Here is a 21481-nt window from a genome sequence, read left to right as displayed (position 1 = left end):
ATTGAACTGTCTCACACTGAAATAAAAGCTTTCAATCAGCTTTAGATCCATTAAAGTGACACTTACTGTCATTAAAAGAGACAGGATGCTTTATAGTGTATCAAATTGATGAACATACAGACTGCAGAGTAAACATTCAGAGAGTCTATTAAAAAAAATCCCAAATCTTGAAATTGCTTTGTTTTATCACAGGAGCCTTAGATACACTGGGAATGTAATTGACTAAATTGTTGTATGTTGACTCAGACCGTCAGACGGCACCTCCATAGGACAACAATATCCTGAAAGGGCTCCGATTTGACTGTAACCCCTCAGATTATCCTAATTACACAAAACAGGCGCAGTCCTTTGAAGGTTAATCTTCTCTTGCTTCTCCGTGTAACCGCACGCAGCGGGAAAAGATCATTGGAAACCCCCTGGAATTGTGTCAACATTTACGAAACCTGCACTATGTACAAACTGTGAACTGCAAGGAATGCTGTAAAGTCCAAGTGCCCAGCCTCGTGAGTTTCTAAATGTATTTACAGCAGCTATTCGATGCCCCGGATAGTGCGGTGAAACCCAACTCTTAGTATTCTTGATATTTTGAGAATTCAGTGCACATTTCAATAAGCGAGATTTAGACTAAATAAAGATTTGTGTATATTTTGTTTATCCAAGATCTGTTCAGATTTGTCACCTGCCGGCTTGTTGTTGTTTCTTGCTCAAGAGGACTGAGTCATTTTCAGCTCAGTGCTTATGTGATTTTGAATGCAATTTTGTCAGGCCTTCCTTCTAAATGAAAAAGAAAATAAGGTAATCTCCCTGGGTTTACCTGAAGTACAGTTGAAGCACATTCTCTCACTCACCTGCACACACTCTCCTTTTTCTCTGCTGCTTCACTTCTGCAATGATATACTTCTCAATGATACCCTTCATACATTTTTATGGTGAATTTAATTGTTTAATTCAGATTTTAGTGCTAAAACAGACACTTTTATGGAGTACCCACACACCTGCTGTGAGGTCAGACAACTTGATGGACACCTCCTCCACATGGCAGAGGAATCATGTGGCGAGCGAATGGATCCCGAGAAGAAGATCAAAGATTTATTGCACTTTCCTTTCACCTATGCCTTAAAATGTCGTAAAAGTTTACGATGCGTTTTCCACTGAATGCTTTTTAAGCACATCCCTTCCTGACGGCAAAGACATAACTCATCAGTGGTCATAATTTAGTCAAGACAGCTCTTGGTATGAAGCTGCTTTACATTAGGACTAAAGGGGCTGGTGTTCAGAGTTAAAGGTGTTTTTAGAAATAGCTAATGTTTTTGTGAGTCAACTACACAGTAATGCCTACAGATTGGAGTTAAAGTTATATAAAAAAACAGGTTGTCATTTGCCTTTTATGTTTTTTTCTAAATTGCTTTAACTCAATTTTTGACTAATTTAGTCTTCAAGTTCCTTCAACTTTAAGGGCAATTAATATAACTGTTTTATGGGACAACTATCGCGTGTCTCAAAAAAATAGTAAATCATCCAAAAGATTTCACTTCAAAAAATATTGTGTAAGTAAATAGGCTAATCCCACCCAAATGAAAATGTCATACTGTGAGTTGTAGGCTACTAGTCAAAATAATATTTCACCATTTCAGTCAATCCTGGAAATTTTTCTTGTACATAAATCTGTTTTTGTCAATTTTTATGTTGACAGTGAGTGCCTATCGAATAAGGATGTGAGTGTTTGTTTCATGTAAGTCATAAAGAGTGAACCACAAATGACATTCATGCCCAAAAACATCTGCAACAATGAAAAAATACTGCCACATTTCAGTAGATAACAACTCGTATTTTTCTAACAGTAGCCTACGTTACATCACAATTGATTTCATGTCATAGATATGTATGGCATCTAAACTTCTTAGAATGATTATATCAAAGATCCTAAACCTAGTAGCAGCTTGAATACAAAACATCTTACTGGATAAACAAAATACGGTTATATCGACTCTGAATAATGCCCTTTCTATACATGGTGAGAACACACACACACACACACCTCTAATGCATACACACACATCCTGGCAGGATTTTTTTAATGTTACACAATAAAGAGTTTTGGCAGTAAGCATGTTTTCATTAGGCTTATATGTTTTGGCTCCCAGTTTAAACATACTCATTTTCATTTGGATCTGCAAAGCTAGGGTTCAAACTTGTCCTCTGAGTGATACGATTGGAGGACACTAAATCCTCATTCTCTTAATTAAGGCTCAAAGAAATATTGTGCATGGCAGAAAATGTTTTGGCAGAAAGCATCAAAGAGTGATGCTCATGGGAAATTATTGTTTTTAAGTTAATAAGTAGTTTTACTCGTAGCAGTGAAAGAGGATTTAAGGAATTCAAATCAAAACAAACATAATGTCCAAATGAACTGAAGAGCAAGGGAATCATCTTTGAAAATAAATTCACTTCACCCATGGTATGAACAAAACAAAGTTAAGAGGCAAACGTTCACATGCACTGAGTAGCACACAGATATACAAACACAAAAAGGCCAGTCGTAGATAAAATGGCGGAGCGCATCTCTTCATGCAAATCAAGATAAATAGCTGTAGCAAATTGAACAGGCTCCTTTTGAATTACATTTTCATTTCTTATCTGAGCATTCAACAAATTGTGAACATGGACGCTTGGATCACATTTAAAAGCTTGAATGCAGCCACATGATTAATGTGGTTACAGATAACAGAAGAGACTAATGGCTGTGAGGGGCAGCTCATATCTGAGCACCATGACAGTTAACCCTGTGCTTTTCTAACCTGCTCTCTGGAAACACTTTTTTCATAAAATATTAGGAAAATGTTCACTTCACAAGATCATTCATAATTTAAAATGGCAAATCTTATAACACGGATTCACTTCATTCAATTAAGAAATGCACAGAACATAATTGGACATAGTAAAAAAACATTCATTTGAAATAAATAAACTAGTATTATGTAATTGGAATAAAACATTTGACTAGATTCACATGTTGTGTAATATTATGAATATGATCACACATGACAATAAGCCAATAATAAGGAACTGTGTGGAAACAAAACAAAGTGACAAAACAGGTTAAAATAATTGTATTGTTATTATTTTGTCTGTAATCAGCACGGGAGACCTTTTTGAATTCCCTACTTTAAAGATTTTTTATTGATAGTACTTTCTGAAATATATTTTGTTATTTTGTGTGTTGACGGTTCTGTGACTGATGACACCTTCTGAAGCTATGTTGCATCAATTAATACTAATGTAACTATTAATCCATAATTCATATTTTTCACTACAATACAGACCTTTTTAAATACATAGACCATAAATAGGGAGTCTTCAATATATTGCACATGGGACAACATTACATATAATATATTATATAAAGAGTCTATATATCATATTGTATATCTTTAGACAATAAAAATGATGACACCAAGTTTTAAAGAAGGATGCTTTTTGGTTGAAATTTGCACTTCCAGTATACTTAATATGGTTTCATTATTCTAATATGTGTTATTCTGTGATGTATATACCATAAAAGCATAACTGTGTACTATTATACACATTTGAAGTGTGGCGAAATAGTTAATATAATTGATGATAAAGAAGTTAAATAAAACAAAAAATATCTTAAAATAACGGCTAATATCTGTTTTTAATTTGACACGTTATAATTCAAATGCTTCTTTGTATGATGTGTCTCCGTCAGTAGAAGACCTTCTCAGTTTTACCAGATTCTTTGTCTGAAACTCTTGCAGTGACACATGATAATCTGCAACACTGCGCCCCCTAGTGCATGTACTCCTCTACTGCATTCAAAAGAAAACAGTCACACACATCTCAGCACAAGATACATTTGATTTTTGCACAACCAGAACTAGTTGTTTCTTGATGCTCCTGTTGTGAGATTAGTAAAACACACTATGATGCTTTGAACAAGTGCAGAGCTGTAGATTCCAACAAAAATAATCTCTCCTTCAATGTCTCCAAACTTCAACCTTGTTTCAAAGAGCGATGCTGAAACTGATCATTAAGCAACATTTTCCGTTTCAGGCTCTCCTTGAAACCGCCCAATTAGTGGTTAAAGCTGATCCCTCTTCACCGGGCTCTTCTGTTTCCTAATGAGCCGAGAGGTGAGGCCTTGGAACCGGGAGGGACAGGAACACACAGAGGCAGGAAAATCAATCAGCTCCCCATCCCTCCTATCAGTCATATTTACATTTCACACACAACCATGCCACCCACAAATGAATGCTAGATTAGCTCAATGAATAGATGTGTTGCTACAGAAAGACAGTGATTACAGTTTAATTCCAAGTATTACATGGTTCCTGATTTATAGATACACAGTTTCAAGTCCACTTCACTTACTAAATGCATACAATTAGGTCATTATAATGTATATTTAAATGTACAAAGATATGTTACTACAATATGTTCCATTAACTCTATATTCTACTACACCATGTTCAACTTACAACTACTTAAATGCCAAAGGTAAGATAAGCTACTCTTCAGATGTTATAGGTTTTCAAGTGTTTACAAGGAGAACGTATCATCTTATAAAATATGACGCATTGTATACAGATTAAACTGAAAGTTAAAACAAATATGTGGTGAAAAAAAATGTTTGTCCAACTACAACATTAAATCAACAATGATGATTCAAGAACATAATTATATAGCACTTGTTTTTTATACTAAAGTGATATTTTGTTGCCGATTTATCAATTTATTTGCTTAAGTATGAAGTATTTAAATATTTTAGTATTGATACTTGTTAATCATTTATCTTGATCTATCTTCTACATTTCTCTAACCTAACACATTGCCTTTTTTTACATTCTTACATTCACGTTTATTCTTCTCATAAAACAATTGAAAGTCAATTTTGGTTCATCTTAATGCCCCGAGGGGAGCACAGAGTTTTGGCTGTGGGTGTTCTGAGGGCCCTGCAGTACACTAACTTGTCGGGGCAGGACGGAGCTCTGAGGTGGGTAACCCTGCCTCCAGTGCCCCGGGGACGAGGGATTACCCGAGGTTTTTTAGCTGCCTCCGAACAGGTGAGGAGCCGGGTTAGACATGACAGACTTTGTTGGGGTGTCCAGGGCTTAAGGTTATTACTTTAAAAGCAACTCGGTGGGTGTTCCTGGTGCTCTCCCTCCTGTCTTCCCTTGGTTGTTTGTTTGTGAGTCATTAGAGATCAGGCATTTTGTGCGGGTCTTAATCCGAGTGCTAGTGATTATAGGGGCGGTCAATAGAAGCTAATTGTGTGCACAAATCAGTCGGCTTTGAGTGATAAAGTCATCTTGTATTTTGTGGCAGGGCCTTCTAAGAAAAATAAAAAACTAAGCCTGTCACTGAAACAGCCGTCTGATGGAAGAGTTTTTTGGTATGCATATAATCATTTTCCAACATCAAAGCACTTAACTGGCATTGTTTCTGGGCCCACTCCTCAAACATAAACCCCATAGGCTGGGGACTTTGTGTGCCTTAATAAAGTCCTAATCACTGGGAGGCATTGTTTATTTTCTGTTACACTCACCCTGGGGCCACACAAATGTAAACCCTATGGCACTGTGGCTTTCCCTTAAAGCCTCACATATCCGCTAAACACCAGCAGAGATCTGAGACTTTCCTCCACCGTCCCTTTCATTTATGTTTGTGTAGGTGAGCTGACACGGCCTGTCTTGCACCACTTTCATTCACTAATGCAGAAGCAGCTCTAGCTACGCAAAACATATGGAGTTGATCCTACAAGGACAAGAATATTATGTATACCTATTGTCAATATGTGGCTCCGGTGCTTGCACACTTTGCTTTAATGTTTGTAATTTAGGATTTGTCGCTTGTTTTGCTGTAACTCCAACCAGTCTGGTTAAGAGCAGTCATTTAATGCTGAAAAATACAAAAGGAATATGAGGAAAATGTTAATGTAAAGCGAGATTTCTGTCAGAATACTGAGTACATAAGCACTTGAATAATTGACAAAGTATAGTTTCATAGATAGATTAACAAGCTTAATTCAAGTAAACATGGCAATCTGGACTTTATTGTTGGACTAACTCTTCGAAAAGTTGTGTGTATTTGCAGTAGCAAACAAATGTTCTAAAAAGATTTGATCGTATTAGCTTGGAGAATGTGAATGTGTGGATCTTGGTTATTGTGCATATCACAACACCACCTAGTGGATCTTGTTGTTTTTACAGCCGAATGACACTCATCTCTGAACTTAATGAAGTGCTCCTGAAAAAAGTCAATACCAGATCCTTTTCAAATGTATATCAGACCTTATTTGTCACTTTCTGAGGTCTCTGTACACCGGACATCTCAATAAGGACCAAAACATCCCGTCCCAATTATCTTTGACTGTCACTGATATTCATATCAAGCCCAGATTTCCCCCGTTTGCTCAGGGAACATCCCATTCAAGCAAATGTGTTTGCTCATACTCTCCAGACATGTGGGCTGAGGAATGAAATATCAAACAGGACAACTGTTTAATGTGATGCACGCACACTCACACAGCCGCACGTGCACACACACAGACACAATTATGCATGCATTCACACACATGCTGCATTTCTCAAACACAAGCAAGTGAATCTGTGAGCACACACTCTCTGGCACTCCACACCTCAGCCTCCTTAATGATAATTAGTCCTCTATCATGCCTGCTGAATGATCAATGACAGCACTGTAGGTTTTACATTAATAATTTGTGGAGGAGAGTGAGTGACAAAGAAGAGTGAGAGAAGCGGGAGATGTGTCCTGTTGTGTTCTGGGACAGAGGAAGGCTAGATTACCCATGTGCCAGGGGAATCTAATGCAATTACGAGTGTTTGCTTACACCATGTGTCCCCTTCCGTCTGCACAGCGGCATCGGGACTGCACCCGCCGCCATCCTCCATTCAGCTCTCTTGTTTGTTTTCAGTATTTACTACACCCCTCCTCACCACCACCACCACCACCGCCACCCCTCCTCATTTGCCCCTGCCTTCAATATCACTAATTAAAGTAAACCAATAAGGTTGGGGGAGGGACCAGATTGAACTCCAACTCAGAACTCAGAAGTCAAAAGAGACACTGAGGGGGAGTGTTGTGTGTGTGTGTGTGTGTGTGTGTGTGTGTGTGTGTGTGTGTGTGTGTGTGTGTGTGTGTGTGTGTGTGTGTGTGTGTGTGTGTGTGTGTGTGTGTGTGTGTGTGTGTGTGTGTGTGTGTGTGTGTGTGTGTGTGTGTGTGTGTGTGTGTGTGTGGCTGTGTGTGTGGCTGGCAGGCAGGCATTATATACATTATTTATAATGCAAGCAAGAAGGCCACATAGGGAGAGGGGAGGTTTGTTTAAGAGATTAGCGATGGCCTGCTTATTAGCTTTAGCTCTTATTCACAGTCATTTGCCTATTCTTCAACACTCACATGGCATCCACAAAGAAGTAGCCAGATTATTGATTAAAATCCAATTTGTCTTTTTTCTTCTTACTATGGCTCCACTCGAATGCATCTGTCAGTAGTAGAGAGTTGATATTCTAACAAGGGATAGATAGATATGATAGATATGAGAGATATATTGATAGATAGATATATTGAGAGATATATTGATAGATAGATATATTGATAGATAGATAGATAGATATATTGATAGATAGATAGATAGATAGGTAGGTAGATAGATAGATAGATAGATAGATAGATAGATAGATGATTATTTGGGGAGTAAAATGTTGCCCTTTGCACTTTATAGAGCAGGGCAGGCCTAGTTTGACTTTCTTATTTTGACTATACCTGGGACACGGATGACATTTCATTTTTGTGTATATAGTGCCAAGGATGATATTAAGCTAATCTGCCCCTGCTCCTGTTTGCTCTCAGGGATTTGGGAAATATAGGCAAACACGAAGCACACCGAGACTCCAGCTCAGACGAGGGGCGACGGAGAGACTTCTGGTAAAGCGGCGGCGCTGCGGTGGCAGCAGCAAACTGTTGGCTTTCTCAGTGTGAGCTTGTGAGAATATTGTCCATGTCCAACCTCCCTGCTTAGGATTACATATTTGATGTTAAATCCGCTCCCAAAGTTTAAATCTGTGTGTTTTGCTAGCGGTGAAGTTGACCTTACAATGTGAACCTTCTTAAAAACTAACTTCCCGAAGGCATTCAGGATTTCTGCTGCTATGCTAATTTAAGTCAAGATAGGAGGGGGTCGTATACTTTGGATAAAAACATGATAACTAACAGAATAACTACAGGGGGTAAAAAAAAAAAGGATCATTCTGCAACCATTAATCTATTGTGTCATTAAACCCCATTTACAAACATTATTTCCATTACACTATAGGCTATTGAAAATGATTCCAGTATTTCGCCTAAGAAACTTTAGCAATATATTTTTATTTTCTACGTAAACATGATATCCAAACTCCAGCATGACTTGTACATTTATACTTCACTAAAAGTAGAGAAAGAAAAGGCCTGTGGAGTTGCAAGACATACATATTTTTTTAATATATCATATTTATTTATTATGGCCTAAATAAAGTGATGTATATAGTTTTTAAATGTAATGTCCTCAACTTCTTAATTTGTTGCCATTGTTCATTATTAGTTATTATACAGTTATTTTATTTCAAATGTGTTTCCACCTCTTTATACTTTGTGTTGTACCATTGAAACATGTGAATACTATGTGTTTACAAGTCTTATCTTGTCTTTTCTGTTGGGTTATCATTTTTTGTTATCAACCAATAATGATTGAGTGTTGATAGCCCGTCAATAGCCAATCAGATTTAACATTTGCTTTCAATTAAAAATAAATGTGTGTTTATGATATAGACACTTGCTAAACTGTATCATTATGGTTAGATTGATGCTCTCAAGTAATCTGAGGTTAGTTAGTTCTTCATGTCAGCTGTGTAAACTCATTTGACTTCTTACAGGCTATATATACTTAAAATATACTTAAATATATATTCAGCATTACTCACATCAATACTGCCTGCCAAAATATAAAAGTAAGCTGTGGGATGCTTGAGAATGAGTAATGGGCCCATGGGCACCTATAATGGATCATTTCAGGTTTCTTTCTTTTTACCACAATTACCAGTCAAATAAGTGTTTTGACTGTTTTCAGTTCAAAGTGTATTTTTTTGCTTTTGGCCAAATCCTTCTGTGGCCTGGCAGCGGGCCAGGAGCAGTGATTGTGAGTTGTCAGGAGGAGCAGGAGAAAAACAGAGTGATGTACTTTACTGTGGCAGTATAACAAGAAACTATGACTCACCGCACACTCATTTAGATTTTTTTCTTGTCCTACCACAACCTTGAGAATCATTTGAAGCCACACTGGATGATATATCAAGAAAGACACAAATGTAACAAACCAGACATAACAACTCAGAAGTCTTCAGAGCCAGTCTTGGTCAGGGCCAAACACAACAAGTGCAAAAACATTTTTCTCAGTGGTTCAAGGAAAAGTGAACTATCATCCATTTTAGATGATGTTTGCATTTTAGCCATTTACATGAGGTGTCACTCTCATCCAAAGCACTTCAAAAAGAGAGGAGAGAAATACATCCCTATACCTGACACATTCACAGAGCTGCAATCAGGCTAACATGATTTAAGTATTATTAGTAGTAGTAATAATACAATCAGACAATTTCTGAGTTTTTCGTCTTGATTGAAAGGGCCAGTGTGTTTTAGGGGTTAATCTGTTTAGGGATATATCTATTAGCAGAAATGTAATGTTCAATATTATCTCATAAATATGTTTTCATTTGAGTATAATCACCTGAAGCTTAGAATACATTGTATTGCCTTTATAATGCAGCCTTCAAATCTACATAGGGAAGGTCTTTGGTGTTTTTTACGTTACCTAAAGGCCACCATAGCTCTGTCATATAAAACTCCAGTAACTGCAGCTATTGTCTACATTTCATGGCTTTTTTCATAGCATTATTTTTAGCATGGCCTCTCGGCAAGTTAAAGGTCGTGAACATTTTTAATTCGGCTGCTTGTTACCGATGTCTTGTAAAAGAAGGGACGAGTGAAGGGCTATTCAGTTAGATGCAATCTACAATCGCAATTATTGATGTTGCTAAATCCTAAAATAAAATAACATTAGCCCAGTTTAAGTATCCTCTTTTTGGCCTAAAGAATACAGTTCAAAATATATCTTACCAATTAGGTTTTTATGTGCAAAGGTACACAAAAGAATAAAACACATATTTCTAAAGCCTATATTTGCTACCATGAGTGCATTATTTGGGTACCATTCACAGTCTACATTGCTACTAATGTATTTTCTTTTAATCTTACTGGGAAATGTTTTAATATATAGAAGTAACAGCATTGCTAAAAAAAAAAGGGCATACATTCACATTGTAAAGACCATTGTCGATTGTTCCATTTAAGAACGTAACCTGTAATTTCATACCAATTATATTCTTACTTCGACACACACAAAAAAAACATTCCCAGGAATTACCCAAGCCCCGTGTGGCTGTGAAAAACCGGGGAGCGGTAAACTGAGCAGGTTTGGGAGGTAGCTAAAGATCCCTGTACTTTACTCATGCTTGTGAACTTCTTCTCAGGGATTAGGGGGTAAACACACGGGGTCTGAGAGAAATATCTCCCCCTACCTTCAGCCCATAACCACATGAAGTGACTGTTGACTCAATGTTGGCACACGGAAAAAAGCATTGTGGCAGAGAGGATAGGGCTGAATCCAAATCTGTGAGTTCTGTCATGCCCGTGAGGTCATGAGTATTATTGCACCTTTTCTAGGATTTTATTAAATATTGTTTACATTTATGACAATATTGATTATTTTGCACCATTGTTTATTTCTATTTTTATATACAAGTATTGCACTGTTTCTTATTAAGTTGCATTGTTGGAGGAGCCTGGAATTTTGATTTAAATAAATATGTATTTATATCTAAAAAACATCTGACGTTGCAATCCTGCCTTTAGAGAATCAAGGTATGAAATCTACCTTTAATTGAAACATTATATTAGACATTGTTTTGGCTATAAATGCAATTTTTCGAGCAAATCCTTTACGACAGATTCAAAAGAGCTAAAATAAGGCAAACTACAGTAACAACCTCGATGTATGACTCCTTCCCACGCATACTAGTAATGTTCTCAGTGGCCAATGAGGCAGAACTCAAATAAAGGAGTGCCATGATAGCACCTTACAGGTAATCTCTCAATTACTACTTTACTGCTGCTGTCAGACAATACACAACAAAAGCTTAGAGCTGTCACGCACACAGCCCTTATGTGTGTGTGCTTATGTGTCTGTCTGTGTGGTCTGTTTAATCCTATTCTTTGTTGTCTATTTCTGTTGCAACTTAACTATAAAACACTGACACAATATGAATGACAAGTTTCAAAATAGGAAGCACATGGCGTTGCGTGGCTCAATGCAACGAGCATGATACAGTCATTATCAGGGTTAGGAGGGTTTATATTACCATAAGGCCTCTAAAGAGCGGGACTGTAGACATTTATAGTGTAATTATTATGAGTGCCAAAAACTGTCTTATTTTTGTATAGGATTTCAGGAAATAAGTAGCCTACATGTCTCAAACTATTGAAGTATTTTTGGCTCGCATAAGTTTGCTGTTAGTACTTCTGCATGAATTGTATTTGAAACAGTGCACCTGTGCCATATTGTACAAATGGACTACTCTAAAACATCAGCAGTGCACATTTAAAAACTTGAAAGTTTAAACCCTTTAAACTCTTTTAATGCCTTCCATGATGTCAAAAGGAGTTGTTGGAGTTAAAATGGGCCTGCCCTTGATAACAATACCTTACAGTGTCAGATTTGTTCCTGCACAGTATACTTATCAAGCGGAAAAGGATTCCCCCCTCCGAAACACTAAGCACTGTTTTGCGCTGTCCTCAAGTGAAGCTGGGTGTATTCCACTGACACAGGAGCTAAAGCTAACCGTGTCGGAGAAACACCGGGGATGTCACAGGCAATGCTTGGCATTAGCCGTATAATGGCCAGGATTTGCTGATAAAGCAGGGGCCTCACATTGGCAGTCTTTAGTGACTTAAGTGGGTCGCTCTTCCATAGCCGCTGGGGCCTTACAGTATATCCATCCCTCTATCTCTCGGCCTAACTGGCTGTGTCTCTTTCAGATGTGCTTTCCCCTTCAGCTTATTTCTCTGAGATGTTAATACAGCAGGTGTTTTAACTGATTCATGTGATTTCAGCAGCCATTCCAAACAACAGTTTAGCTCTGTAATGAGCTTAGAAAACATATCTGCATATCATTAGGAAATGTTCTATCAATTATACAATAGGATCTTTTTACAGCAGACATTTGACCTGTCGTGTCAGATACATTCAACCTCCCAGTAAACCATGAGAGTGTATCAGGGAGCCGGCATGCACAATACAAGGATGCTAAAAGTAGAGCCCCTCGATCTGGTTCAGCCAGCATCATTTATTTTATTTACACCGGTTATTTTGCTGATAAGACGTCTCAAAAGTAATTGTTTCTTGTGTGAAGTCAACTCTATTTATATATGTTCTAAAATAAGTAATATACAACTGTACATATAGACAAATACAAATGAAAATAATAACTCATTGGGTTTACAAATAGTATGATTTGTAGTTTGGGTACACTGCATGTATTTCTCATTAAATGAATTACCAGTTGAATCAGTGCAAACTTATTTCCCCTTAAAGATGTCAGTGTATTATATTTTTGATTTGCTTTTTAAAAAAAGAAAGCGGGTTTTAAAATAGTTTTGTTCTCCTAATATTTAATATGCCATCTGTCAGGAATACGGTAAATTCTAAGTAAATAAGAGGACGTTTCTTAAAGTCAAGGTGACAACTTTGGACATTTTTTTCCAGACATGCTTTTATTTGTGTGATGACATTTACCTCATCTGACATTTCTGTTATTTGTCAATTATCTCCATTAAGACTCGTGCCTTAAAGAGACGTCGCCGTGAAGTGACATGACAGCAAGAGGGAGAACAAATGAACCCAGAAATAAAAATGTAAATATGATTTCAATTTGCAAATGTTAACTGTCTCTATTTATGTTTAACGCTATGCCACTTATAACACATTTCCTATCGAGAAGATATCTGCAGAAAAGATACACAAATACAAAATATAAGATTGACTGTTAAGACTTTTAGAAATGTATATAGCATATTCTCCATGTTGCAAAAAAGCTGAGACAATTACAGAGGTTTTAAAGTTCAAGGCCCCAAGAAAGCTTTACAAATCTGGAAGCATGTCACACATTTAAAAATGAGGATGTCTAGTCACATTAACCCCCGTCACAACACGTCCTCTGTCCGTTGATCTTCCTCTCTTATCTTCCATACTGCTTTCGTATTCTTGAAAAGCTTCTTTGGAAGGAGGGGGTGTGGTCTAAAGTGCGTCATGTGTGATTGATATCACGCAGGCAGAGGAGACCTACATGAGGGAGAGCACCAATTTATTTTCCAGTTTAAATAGAGACGGAAAAGCAGAGGGAACTGCCAAAGGTATTCATTTGATCTGAATGGAACTTCAATAAAACAAATTCTTCCGACAGCTATTTCAGTTCTGCACCGAGAGGCATTCCCCAAACAACCTTTTGTCTTGTGTCCTGACAGCCCACAACTGTTATTCTAGCCCTTCTCCCCATTAAATCAATATATAATATTACCAAGGACGAAATTTGGGAAGCCTGACCACATGAAGCAGATACTTCTCCACGGCTGATGACAGATTCAACCGTTTGTTTTCTGAGACTTTTAGCCCGTCTTCCACACAGTACAAGGGGATTTCATTTGGACTATTGCTTCACATTGATATCAGTACCAGGATTAATGTATAGCTGCCAAATGTGATGGACTCACAGAGAATTTCTCTTGATGTTACTGCAGATGATGTATAAGTGAATTACATTTAGTATAATTTTGTGCACTTCTGTGGTGTTTCTCTCTTTCGATCAAGTCTTTGATAAATAAGAATGTAATCTGAATGAAAATAAAGTACCTTTTGCATGTAAAAAAGTATTATTCATAAAGTTAGATGAATGTGTGGACTTTGACATGCTATGAGACTGCCATCTAGTGGCCAATTTTGTCATTTTCTAATTCAATATCAATAGGGAAAGAAGCATTTAGATGTTCACAAAAACACAGCAGAGATAAACAAAATATAATTACAATGATATTGAATGTTGATTCTTCATCTGTCTGTAATGTTAAACTGTTTCCACTGTGGGTGTAGTCTCCTCTGGCCACAGATTGATTAAAGTGCGGATGCTAAAAAAAATTTTTAAAAAGTATTGTGAGTAATACAAGGAGTCCCAAACACTCTCACTTCCAGAAAAACTTTTAAAATGAGTGGCAGCAAATAAATCAGGTCTTACCCTTTCCCTTTTTTCATATGATCAAAGGCCACATTGATTTCCTCCAGTGGGAGTTGGTCGGTGATAAACTCATCCAGCTTCAGCTTCTCATTCATGTAGTCATCCACCAGTTTAGGCACATCCTCCACACTCTTCCAATCTGAAGAAAAGGATACAAACTCATGAACCACTAATCAGTGGAAATGAATAAACTCCTAGAAAAGCTTTTTTCCCCCCTCTTTTGGAAACCTTTTTTGTAAATTATATAATCCACCAGCATCTCCTTAGTGAACTTGTTGTTGCAGGCTTGAGTGAATCAAGAAGAAAGACTTTACTTTACAAGCTGAAACGTAAGATTAACTGAGAGGTATATGGCAATTTAGATGACCATTTTATTCTTGGAGTCATTATTTGGTCGAAAGTATAAATATTTCACTGGTTATATCTTTGTTTTTCTGATTTATGTCATTAGAAATGTAATACTTGGTGATTAGACAACACTAATGATTTTAAGAGATCACCTTAGTTCTCTGAAAACTTCTCTTGTGATTGACCTACTACCGTTGTTTAACTATTAATATTCTTACCGATTATGAACACAAATCATGAATTAAAGCCTAAATCAAAACATTAAGGCCCAAACAAAACATTTCAGTTTACATTTGCTAACATCAACTCTGCCCTAGAAATGCGACGGCTGAAACAAAACATTTGATATTTGAGGGTTGATCTTGACTTGTTCAGTCTTCATGTGAACAATGATATTTCATTTTAAGTGTTCACTTATCCTTACATTTCTTTATCACGCCACTCACAAACAATTGTTGATGAAGCATTGGCAATTGTTTTCCTTGAAGTAACAGGCCTTGTAACTTATTTTAAATTCACCTCCAAAATAAGTCCCCTTCAAGGTGCGTCCCATCAGGATCTTTTCAACCTTGATGTTTATTGCCTCAGACTCTGACCATCCGACAATGACACAGGTTCCCCAGGCATCTCTAGTGGACTCGAACGTAGAGGTCTAGGAAAACACAAAGAAGCCATTGTGTCAAATAATACTCCTTTTAAAATGTATTAACAATAATCAAATTAGGATCAGTGCATACTTTTGACACACTGCTTATCAAACAATGTGTATGCTGTATTACAAACCAGCTTGTAGTGAGTACTGATTCCCACATGATACCTACTCTACATTTAATCCTGTACACCCACCATAACAACTGGACTCCCGAAACACTCCAGAGCGTAGTCCACCCCCCTGCTTGTTATGTCCAGCAGAACCTCCTGAATGGTCTTGGCATGATCTTTGGGGTTGACACATTCAGTGGCTCCGAACAGTCTGGCTTTCTCAAACCTCTCTGGGTTTACGTCCACGCCAATGATCCTGCTGGCCTTAGCAGCCTGGCAGCCCATGATGGCCGCCAGTCCGACAGCTCCGAGGCCAAACACGGCACACGAGGAATCTGCCTCGACCTGGATGCACACAATGTGGGAGTCAGTCAACCAAAAGCTGTTTAGGAGACATCTGATGAGACAGCTTTATCATGTTCAGAGATAACTTTCATATAAGTATACATTTTCTTAACACATCGATTATAACATTTGTACTTATGTTATCTTTAATAGGTCGATTTTAATTTAATGCAATCATGTTTTCAAACCTAAAAACATACTGTATGTCAGATTTGTTTAAAGGTCCCATGTCATGCTTTTCTGGTTATTACCCGTCCCCTTGTGTGTTATGAAGGTTTTTCTGCATGTGAACGGTCTGCAGAGTCAAAACCCTCAAAGTACACCCTGTAGGGAGTAAAACTCTAACACAGAAAATACCTCCCCAAAACGCCTCGTTGGAGATACTGTCCATTGATTCTTCTTCTTCTTCTTCTTCTTCTTCTTCTTCTTCTTCTTCTTCTTCTTCTTCTTTCGTGTTTATTGGCGGTGGGCAAACCAACTTGTATGTGCATTACTGCCACCAACTGGACTGGAGTGTGGACAAGAGACTAAGCAGAAAACGATAAACAAAATAAACAAAACAAAGAACCAAAACTCTAGATTATTTTTAATTTATCAATTTCTCTTAGAAATGTAATAATCTCACAATATACAGTATATTGCCTGATGTTTTCGCTAACAGTCCTGATAGCGACAAGTCATGGAATTTTGCTTTCTTCAGTGTCTGGAAAAACACATTTCTACTATATTTCCTGCAAAGCAGTAAAACATGCTCAAGAGTTTCTGGCTGGCTACAGTGTATACACTTTCCGGTTGGATGCTTTCCTATTATACTTAATGTTTGATTGAGACCTGTGTGACATATTCTTACCCGAGAAATTACATTTTCCTCCCTTCTTTTAAACCCCACCTTCCTTCCATCCCCCACATACCTTTGAATTTGATAAAGATGTCTTCCTGTATCACTAAGGTCCCAATTATCTTGCCATGTTGTTTTTGCATATTTCTGTATGAATGTAATTTCCTTTGTTGTGTTTAGGTCGATGTTATACACATCATAATCTTTACCATACCTTTTCAGTCTCTTTCTTATGGTTTTGTTTTCATTCTTTTTGTCTATTATATCTAGTATATAGGGGCTTTTGAATTATGTTCAACCCACTATGCTATGAAGTATACTTCAGATCATTATCAGACTACCTTTATGTCTTAGGGGGAAATTAGGTTATTTGACCCTTGCACCATTTTAGAATAAAATGTGGTGCCAATGTTATCTACTGACATCTAGTGGGGGAAATAATTAACTGCAGCCATGCTTTGTACCATTAATCAAACTGGAGAAACACCTGAGCAATGTCACATACAAAATACAACTTAAATGCTTTTCTTCTTCATGGATTTGCTGTGGCATGTTCATAAATAATCTTTGTATCTGCACCCCTCTTGTTCACACTACAGGTAGGGTTCCTCACACAACAACCACAGGATGGTATCAGAGCTGGCAAGCATTCAAATTATAATTTGAATGCATCTATCAGGCAGATGTGGATCCTCTTACCTTGGCTGCTTTAACCGGTAGAGACGCCACACCCTAGTAGACACACTTTGTCAAGCGGTGCATCACTTCTTATCTTTGCTAGTGAGGTATCTGGGACCACAGTGTACTGGGAGAAAGAGCTGACTCCAAGGAACTGGTAGACCTGCTGGCCCTTGTAAGATATCCTGCTAGTGTCATCAGCCATTACACCCGCTTGTGTATTTTCCCTAAAAACCACCAAAAGGAAAACAATGAGTATTAAAACACTATGAACACAAGAAACATGTGTATGTGTGTAAATCTAGTCATGATCACCGGTTCTTCCTGCACTGATTGGTTTTGGGACTCAGACATCGTTCACATTCCCCACACTGTGGCAGAAAAAGAGGAATAACTTTGTCCCCTGTGTGAACAAAAAAGTACTTAAGTCAGAGTTAACTGTCCCTATTCTGCTTCTTTGTGTGAGCTGTAAGATTCACCTTGTGAGAATTTTGAGACTTCAGGGCCGACGCTCTCCACTATTCCCGCTGCTTCATGGCCGAGAACCAATGGGAACTGTCTGAACTGTCCAGTCAGGTATTCCTGGTCTGTGTGGCACACGCCTGAGGCAATAATCTGCACAAACAAGGTCATTCATGCGACTCACTTTAGGAAGTTGTTGTTGCTGCCCAATTTCAATTACAACACGGAACTAGCCAAGACAGAGGAAGTCAGCTGTTTTCAAATATTTCCTGTGTGGTTAAATTTGTCTCTGAGGGAAATTCAACATTATCACATGTATCCATGTTTATTATTTCATTCTTATATAATTTAACACATTCTACTACCAATGATTCCAACTCATCAATTTTCACCTGTTAACACCTGAGTGTTTGCTCTAAGTACCTCCATTTAAAACCACATTGAGACATATTTTCTTGCATTACAGACAACTTTGGGGTGATCTGCTGACCTTGATGCGGACTTCATGCACTTTAGGTGGGGCCACCTCCACATCCTCAATGGTGAGAGGCTTCCCAGGCTCCCATGCAACAGCTGCTTTGCATCTGATGACCTAAAAGAGAAAGTGAATGTGTTTGTTATATTTGTCTCTATTACCGTCTCCAATGAATGCAGACTTGACAGGTGAATCTTTTATTAATTTTTTTAGCTGGGCGTGGTTCGTTGTTTTTGTAATGACTGTGTCCCTGTTTACACACCATATAACCTACGAAAGGAACACAATGTTCGCTTCATAGCAATCAACTCATTTTATAGTACTTAGATATGAGATACAGGCTAGTTTCATTTCTTACCCTGTTGTTGACATAGTTGGATGATGTTATTCACTAATTAAATGCCTGAAACAAGAAGAATAAACAATATTAGGAATATAGACACCTGCGTACATCAACAAGCCTCACATAAATAACTTTGTGCCATAATTTACAAAGTGTATATAAAGTTAACTTACACTGACCGAGTCTCTGTTTGTTTCGAAGAGACAGTTTAACATTATGCCCTTCTGCCGGGTCCTGCGACTTTAATAAATGTGCGGTAGAGAAGCGACTTTACGATAGTTCCCGACACTGGTGAAAACGTTTACGGCAGCCCTTGGCCACACGTGTTGTCATCGCATGGGAGTCCCTCGGAGTAAATAGCTGCAGTTAACCGTTCGCATTTGTGAGTAATCTGCTTTAATTGTGTGTAGACAGTTTTACAGACTTTTCAACGTTTATATGTTGAAGCTAAACTAATATAGCTTAGTTTGTGGTGAAATGCAGCTGAATTGTGTTGTTTAAAGACAGAATTGGGTTAGCATGTTAGCTAAACGGTTGCCTTGCTGCTGGATCCACGATGTTAGCCCGTTGAATGCATTGAATTCACTGCACATTGTCTAGCTTCGGTTGGTCAATGCTCACTTTAAACAACCACAGTTTTTGTTTGGTTTGAGCTAATTCCTTTCTTTTTCGTATTTATCACTTAGGATTTGAAGAAAACATGTCTTTCAGAGGAGGTGGTGGACGAGGAGGCAGAGGCGGTGGAGGATTTAGCCGAGGTGGAGGAGGTGGATATGGAGGAGGCGGAGGAGGAGGCCGAGGAGGTGGATTTCGAGGAGGAAGAGGAGGTGGATTCGGACGTGGTGGTGGTGGTGGCGGCAGAGGTGGTTTTAATGACTACGGACCTCCAGAATATGTTGTTGGTAAGATCATAAAAGCAGTACTTCTGTTAAAATGTTGCAAAAGCTGCCAGCAGGTTAGAGGTGGGCCCAGCTCCAATGTTCATCCGTAGCACTAAACAGTGAGATGAGAATATCAGAAGAAATGTAACACAAACAATTTGCTTCACGTTGTTAAAAACAATTATGTATCCTTGCATGTCTCTACCACTAGGGAAATTATTAGAACGACACACATGTAGTAATGAGTGTGTATACTTAAAGGCTATTAAGCTTGAATAAATATGTGTTGTGTTTTTGTAGTTTCTCTTGTATTGCTCACTCTTGTCCAAACGACAATTAATGTTTGGGTATTCAGAAGTATGCTGGATTGTAAAACTGTGGAAACCTTTTATTAATGGCTAATAAAGTCAACATGGGGATGTATATTGGAAATGGGTCTTTTTTGTGATGTCAGAACACCGTATACCTAACTAACTTGTTAATTGTATTTCCACTCTGCAGCTGTGGGAGAGTTTGTGCACCCTTGTGAAGATGACCTTGTGGTTAAGTGTACAACAGAGGAGAACAAGGTTCCCTACTTCAACGCCCCAGTTTACTTGGAAAACAAAGAGCAGATCGGGAAGGTGGATGAGATATTCGGCCAGCTCCGCGACTTTGTATCCTTTCTGTTTTAGTCTTGGGTGTGTGGTGAAATAAAGTACAGGTCAACTTCTGGCAATTATATACAAATGTTAAGCTCAAATCTTGTTAAACCCTTAACCAAATATTGCAGTATTTTTCCGTCAAACTTTCTGACAACATGAAGGCGACTTCTTTCAAGAAAATGCAGAAGGTATAAAGAGATTTATTTTCATACTTAAAGAGATTTTCCATTCCTCTATATTACACTTTATCAACACTATGTCTCTTTTAGTTTTATATAGATCCAATGAAGCTCCTCCCGCTGCAGAGATTCCTCCCCAGGCCGCCAGGAGAGAAGGGCCCGCCCAGAGGAGGCCGAGGGGGTAGAGGTGGAGGCCGTGGAGGTGAAGCATCCAAACTTTGTCTCATATTAAATATTCCTGTCCGTTTCCTAATCTGTAGTTCATGATCCTAAAGAAGAGGTTTTTCCCCCAGTTATTGTGAATTTTAGAGCATGGCTTGTATGCATAGCGTTATTAATTCCATTTTTGTCTCAGGTGGTTTCCGAGGTGGTCGTGGTGGAAGCTTCGGGGGTGGACGTGGTGGAAGCTTCGGAGGTGGACGTGGTGGAGGCTATCGAGGCGACCGTGGTGGTGGAGGAGGCTTCAGAGGGAGAGGAGGCGGAGGAGGACGTGGATTCAGAGGTTTGCTCTTTTTCAATGTTCTGCAAACTTAAATGTTTTTTCTGGTGTGAGAGTTAAAAAGATTTCTGTATTCGTTCACTTTCAGGCTCAAGGTGATCTGACAGTGATGGTCTGGTGTCATCCATGTTTTGTGCTACACAAGCATGAAGGCTGCGTCTATGCCAGTGCGTTGGCTGTTGGACTCCGAATATGGACATTGCCTCTGTTTGTAGAACTTGAATGGATTATCCCTTTTTTCTTTGTTTCATTTTTTACTAGTTTTGAATATGTGATGGATTCTTTTTTTTAAAGGTTCATATGTATGCATGTGTGAAATGTAATGAGGACCTTTTTAGCCTTCATGGAGAGTTAAGGGGCTCCTTTTATGTACAGGCTTATCATTATTCTGATACTTTCCAAGTGTTTGGCAATGAGATGTTTGTACTTTGACAAAGACTTCAAGAGATCCAATCACAAACCTCAATGTATTATTTCCTCCAATGTGTGGGAAATCTTTATATGCTGTTGGTTGAAGACATTTTAATACCCATAATTTGTATAATCTTAAACAGAATGTTGTCACATTTTTGTTAAAGGCCTTCATTAAAAAAAAACTTTGTAAGTGTCC

General features: G+C 38.1%; 1 protein-coding gene and 1 pseudogene across 2 annotated transcripts; one reads left to right on the top strand and one right to left on the bottom strand.

Moving 5' to 3' along the window:
- Window positions 1–12456: 12456 nt before the first annotated feature.
- LOC307033071 (alcohol dehydrogenase class-3-like) lies at window positions 12457–18883 on the bottom strand (annotated as a pseudogene). Its single transcript, XR_013810633.1, has 10 exons — window positions 18842–18883; window positions 18341–18442; window positions 17868–18003; window positions 17704–17791; window positions 17388–17615; window positions 15612–15909; window positions 15285–15417; window positions 14418–14556; window positions 14212–14310; window positions 12457–13471 (listed from the first exon to the last, which is right to left on the bottom strand). The product of XR_013810633.1 is annotated as an alcohol dehydrogenase class-3-like (transcript).
- A 24-nt stretch (window positions 18884–18907) lies between these two features.
- On the top strand, window positions 18908–21475 carry gar1 (GAR1 homolog, ribonucleoprotein). Its single transcript, XM_079672835.1, has 7 exons — window positions 18908–19050; window positions 19355–19570; window positions 20051–20205; window positions 20322–20381; window positions 20463–20574; window positions 20728–20874; window positions 20960–21475. The coding sequence occupies exons 2-7, from the start codon at window positions 19369–19371 to the stop codon at window positions 20968–20970; spliced, it is 687 nt and encodes a 228-aa protein (XP_079528961.1). The 5' UTR covers window positions 18908–19050; window positions 19355–19368; the 3' UTR covers window positions 20971–21475.
- The last annotated feature ends 6 nt before the right edge of the window (window positions 21476–21481 follow it).

Source organism: Notothenia rossii, assembly GCF_949606895.1.
Source record: "Notothenia rossii genome assembly, chromosome: 3".
Taxonomy (NCBI): Eukaryota; Metazoa; Chordata; class Actinopteri; order Perciformes; family Nototheniidae; genus Notothenia; species Notothenia rossii.
Note: the sequence above shows the minus strand (reverse complement) of the source record. Positions and strands in the feature narration are given on the sequence as shown.

What these genes read in the sequence shown, in the direction of transcription:
- gar1 (XM_079672835.1), top strand. Translation starts at nt 19,369, where the DNA reads ATGTCTTTCAGAGGAGGTGGTGGACGAGGAGGCAGAGGCGGTGGAGGA. An exon ending in ACCTCCAGAATATGTTGTTG is followed by an intron (nt 19,571 to 20,050) that starts GTAAGATCATAA and finishes TCCACTCTGCAG; the next exon opens with CTGTGGGAGAGTTTGTGCAC. An exon ending in TAGAGGTGGAGGCCGTGGAG is followed by an intron (nt 20,575 to 20,727) that starts GTGAAGCATCCA and finishes TTTTTGTCTCAG; the next exon opens with GTGGTTTCCGAGGTGGTCGT.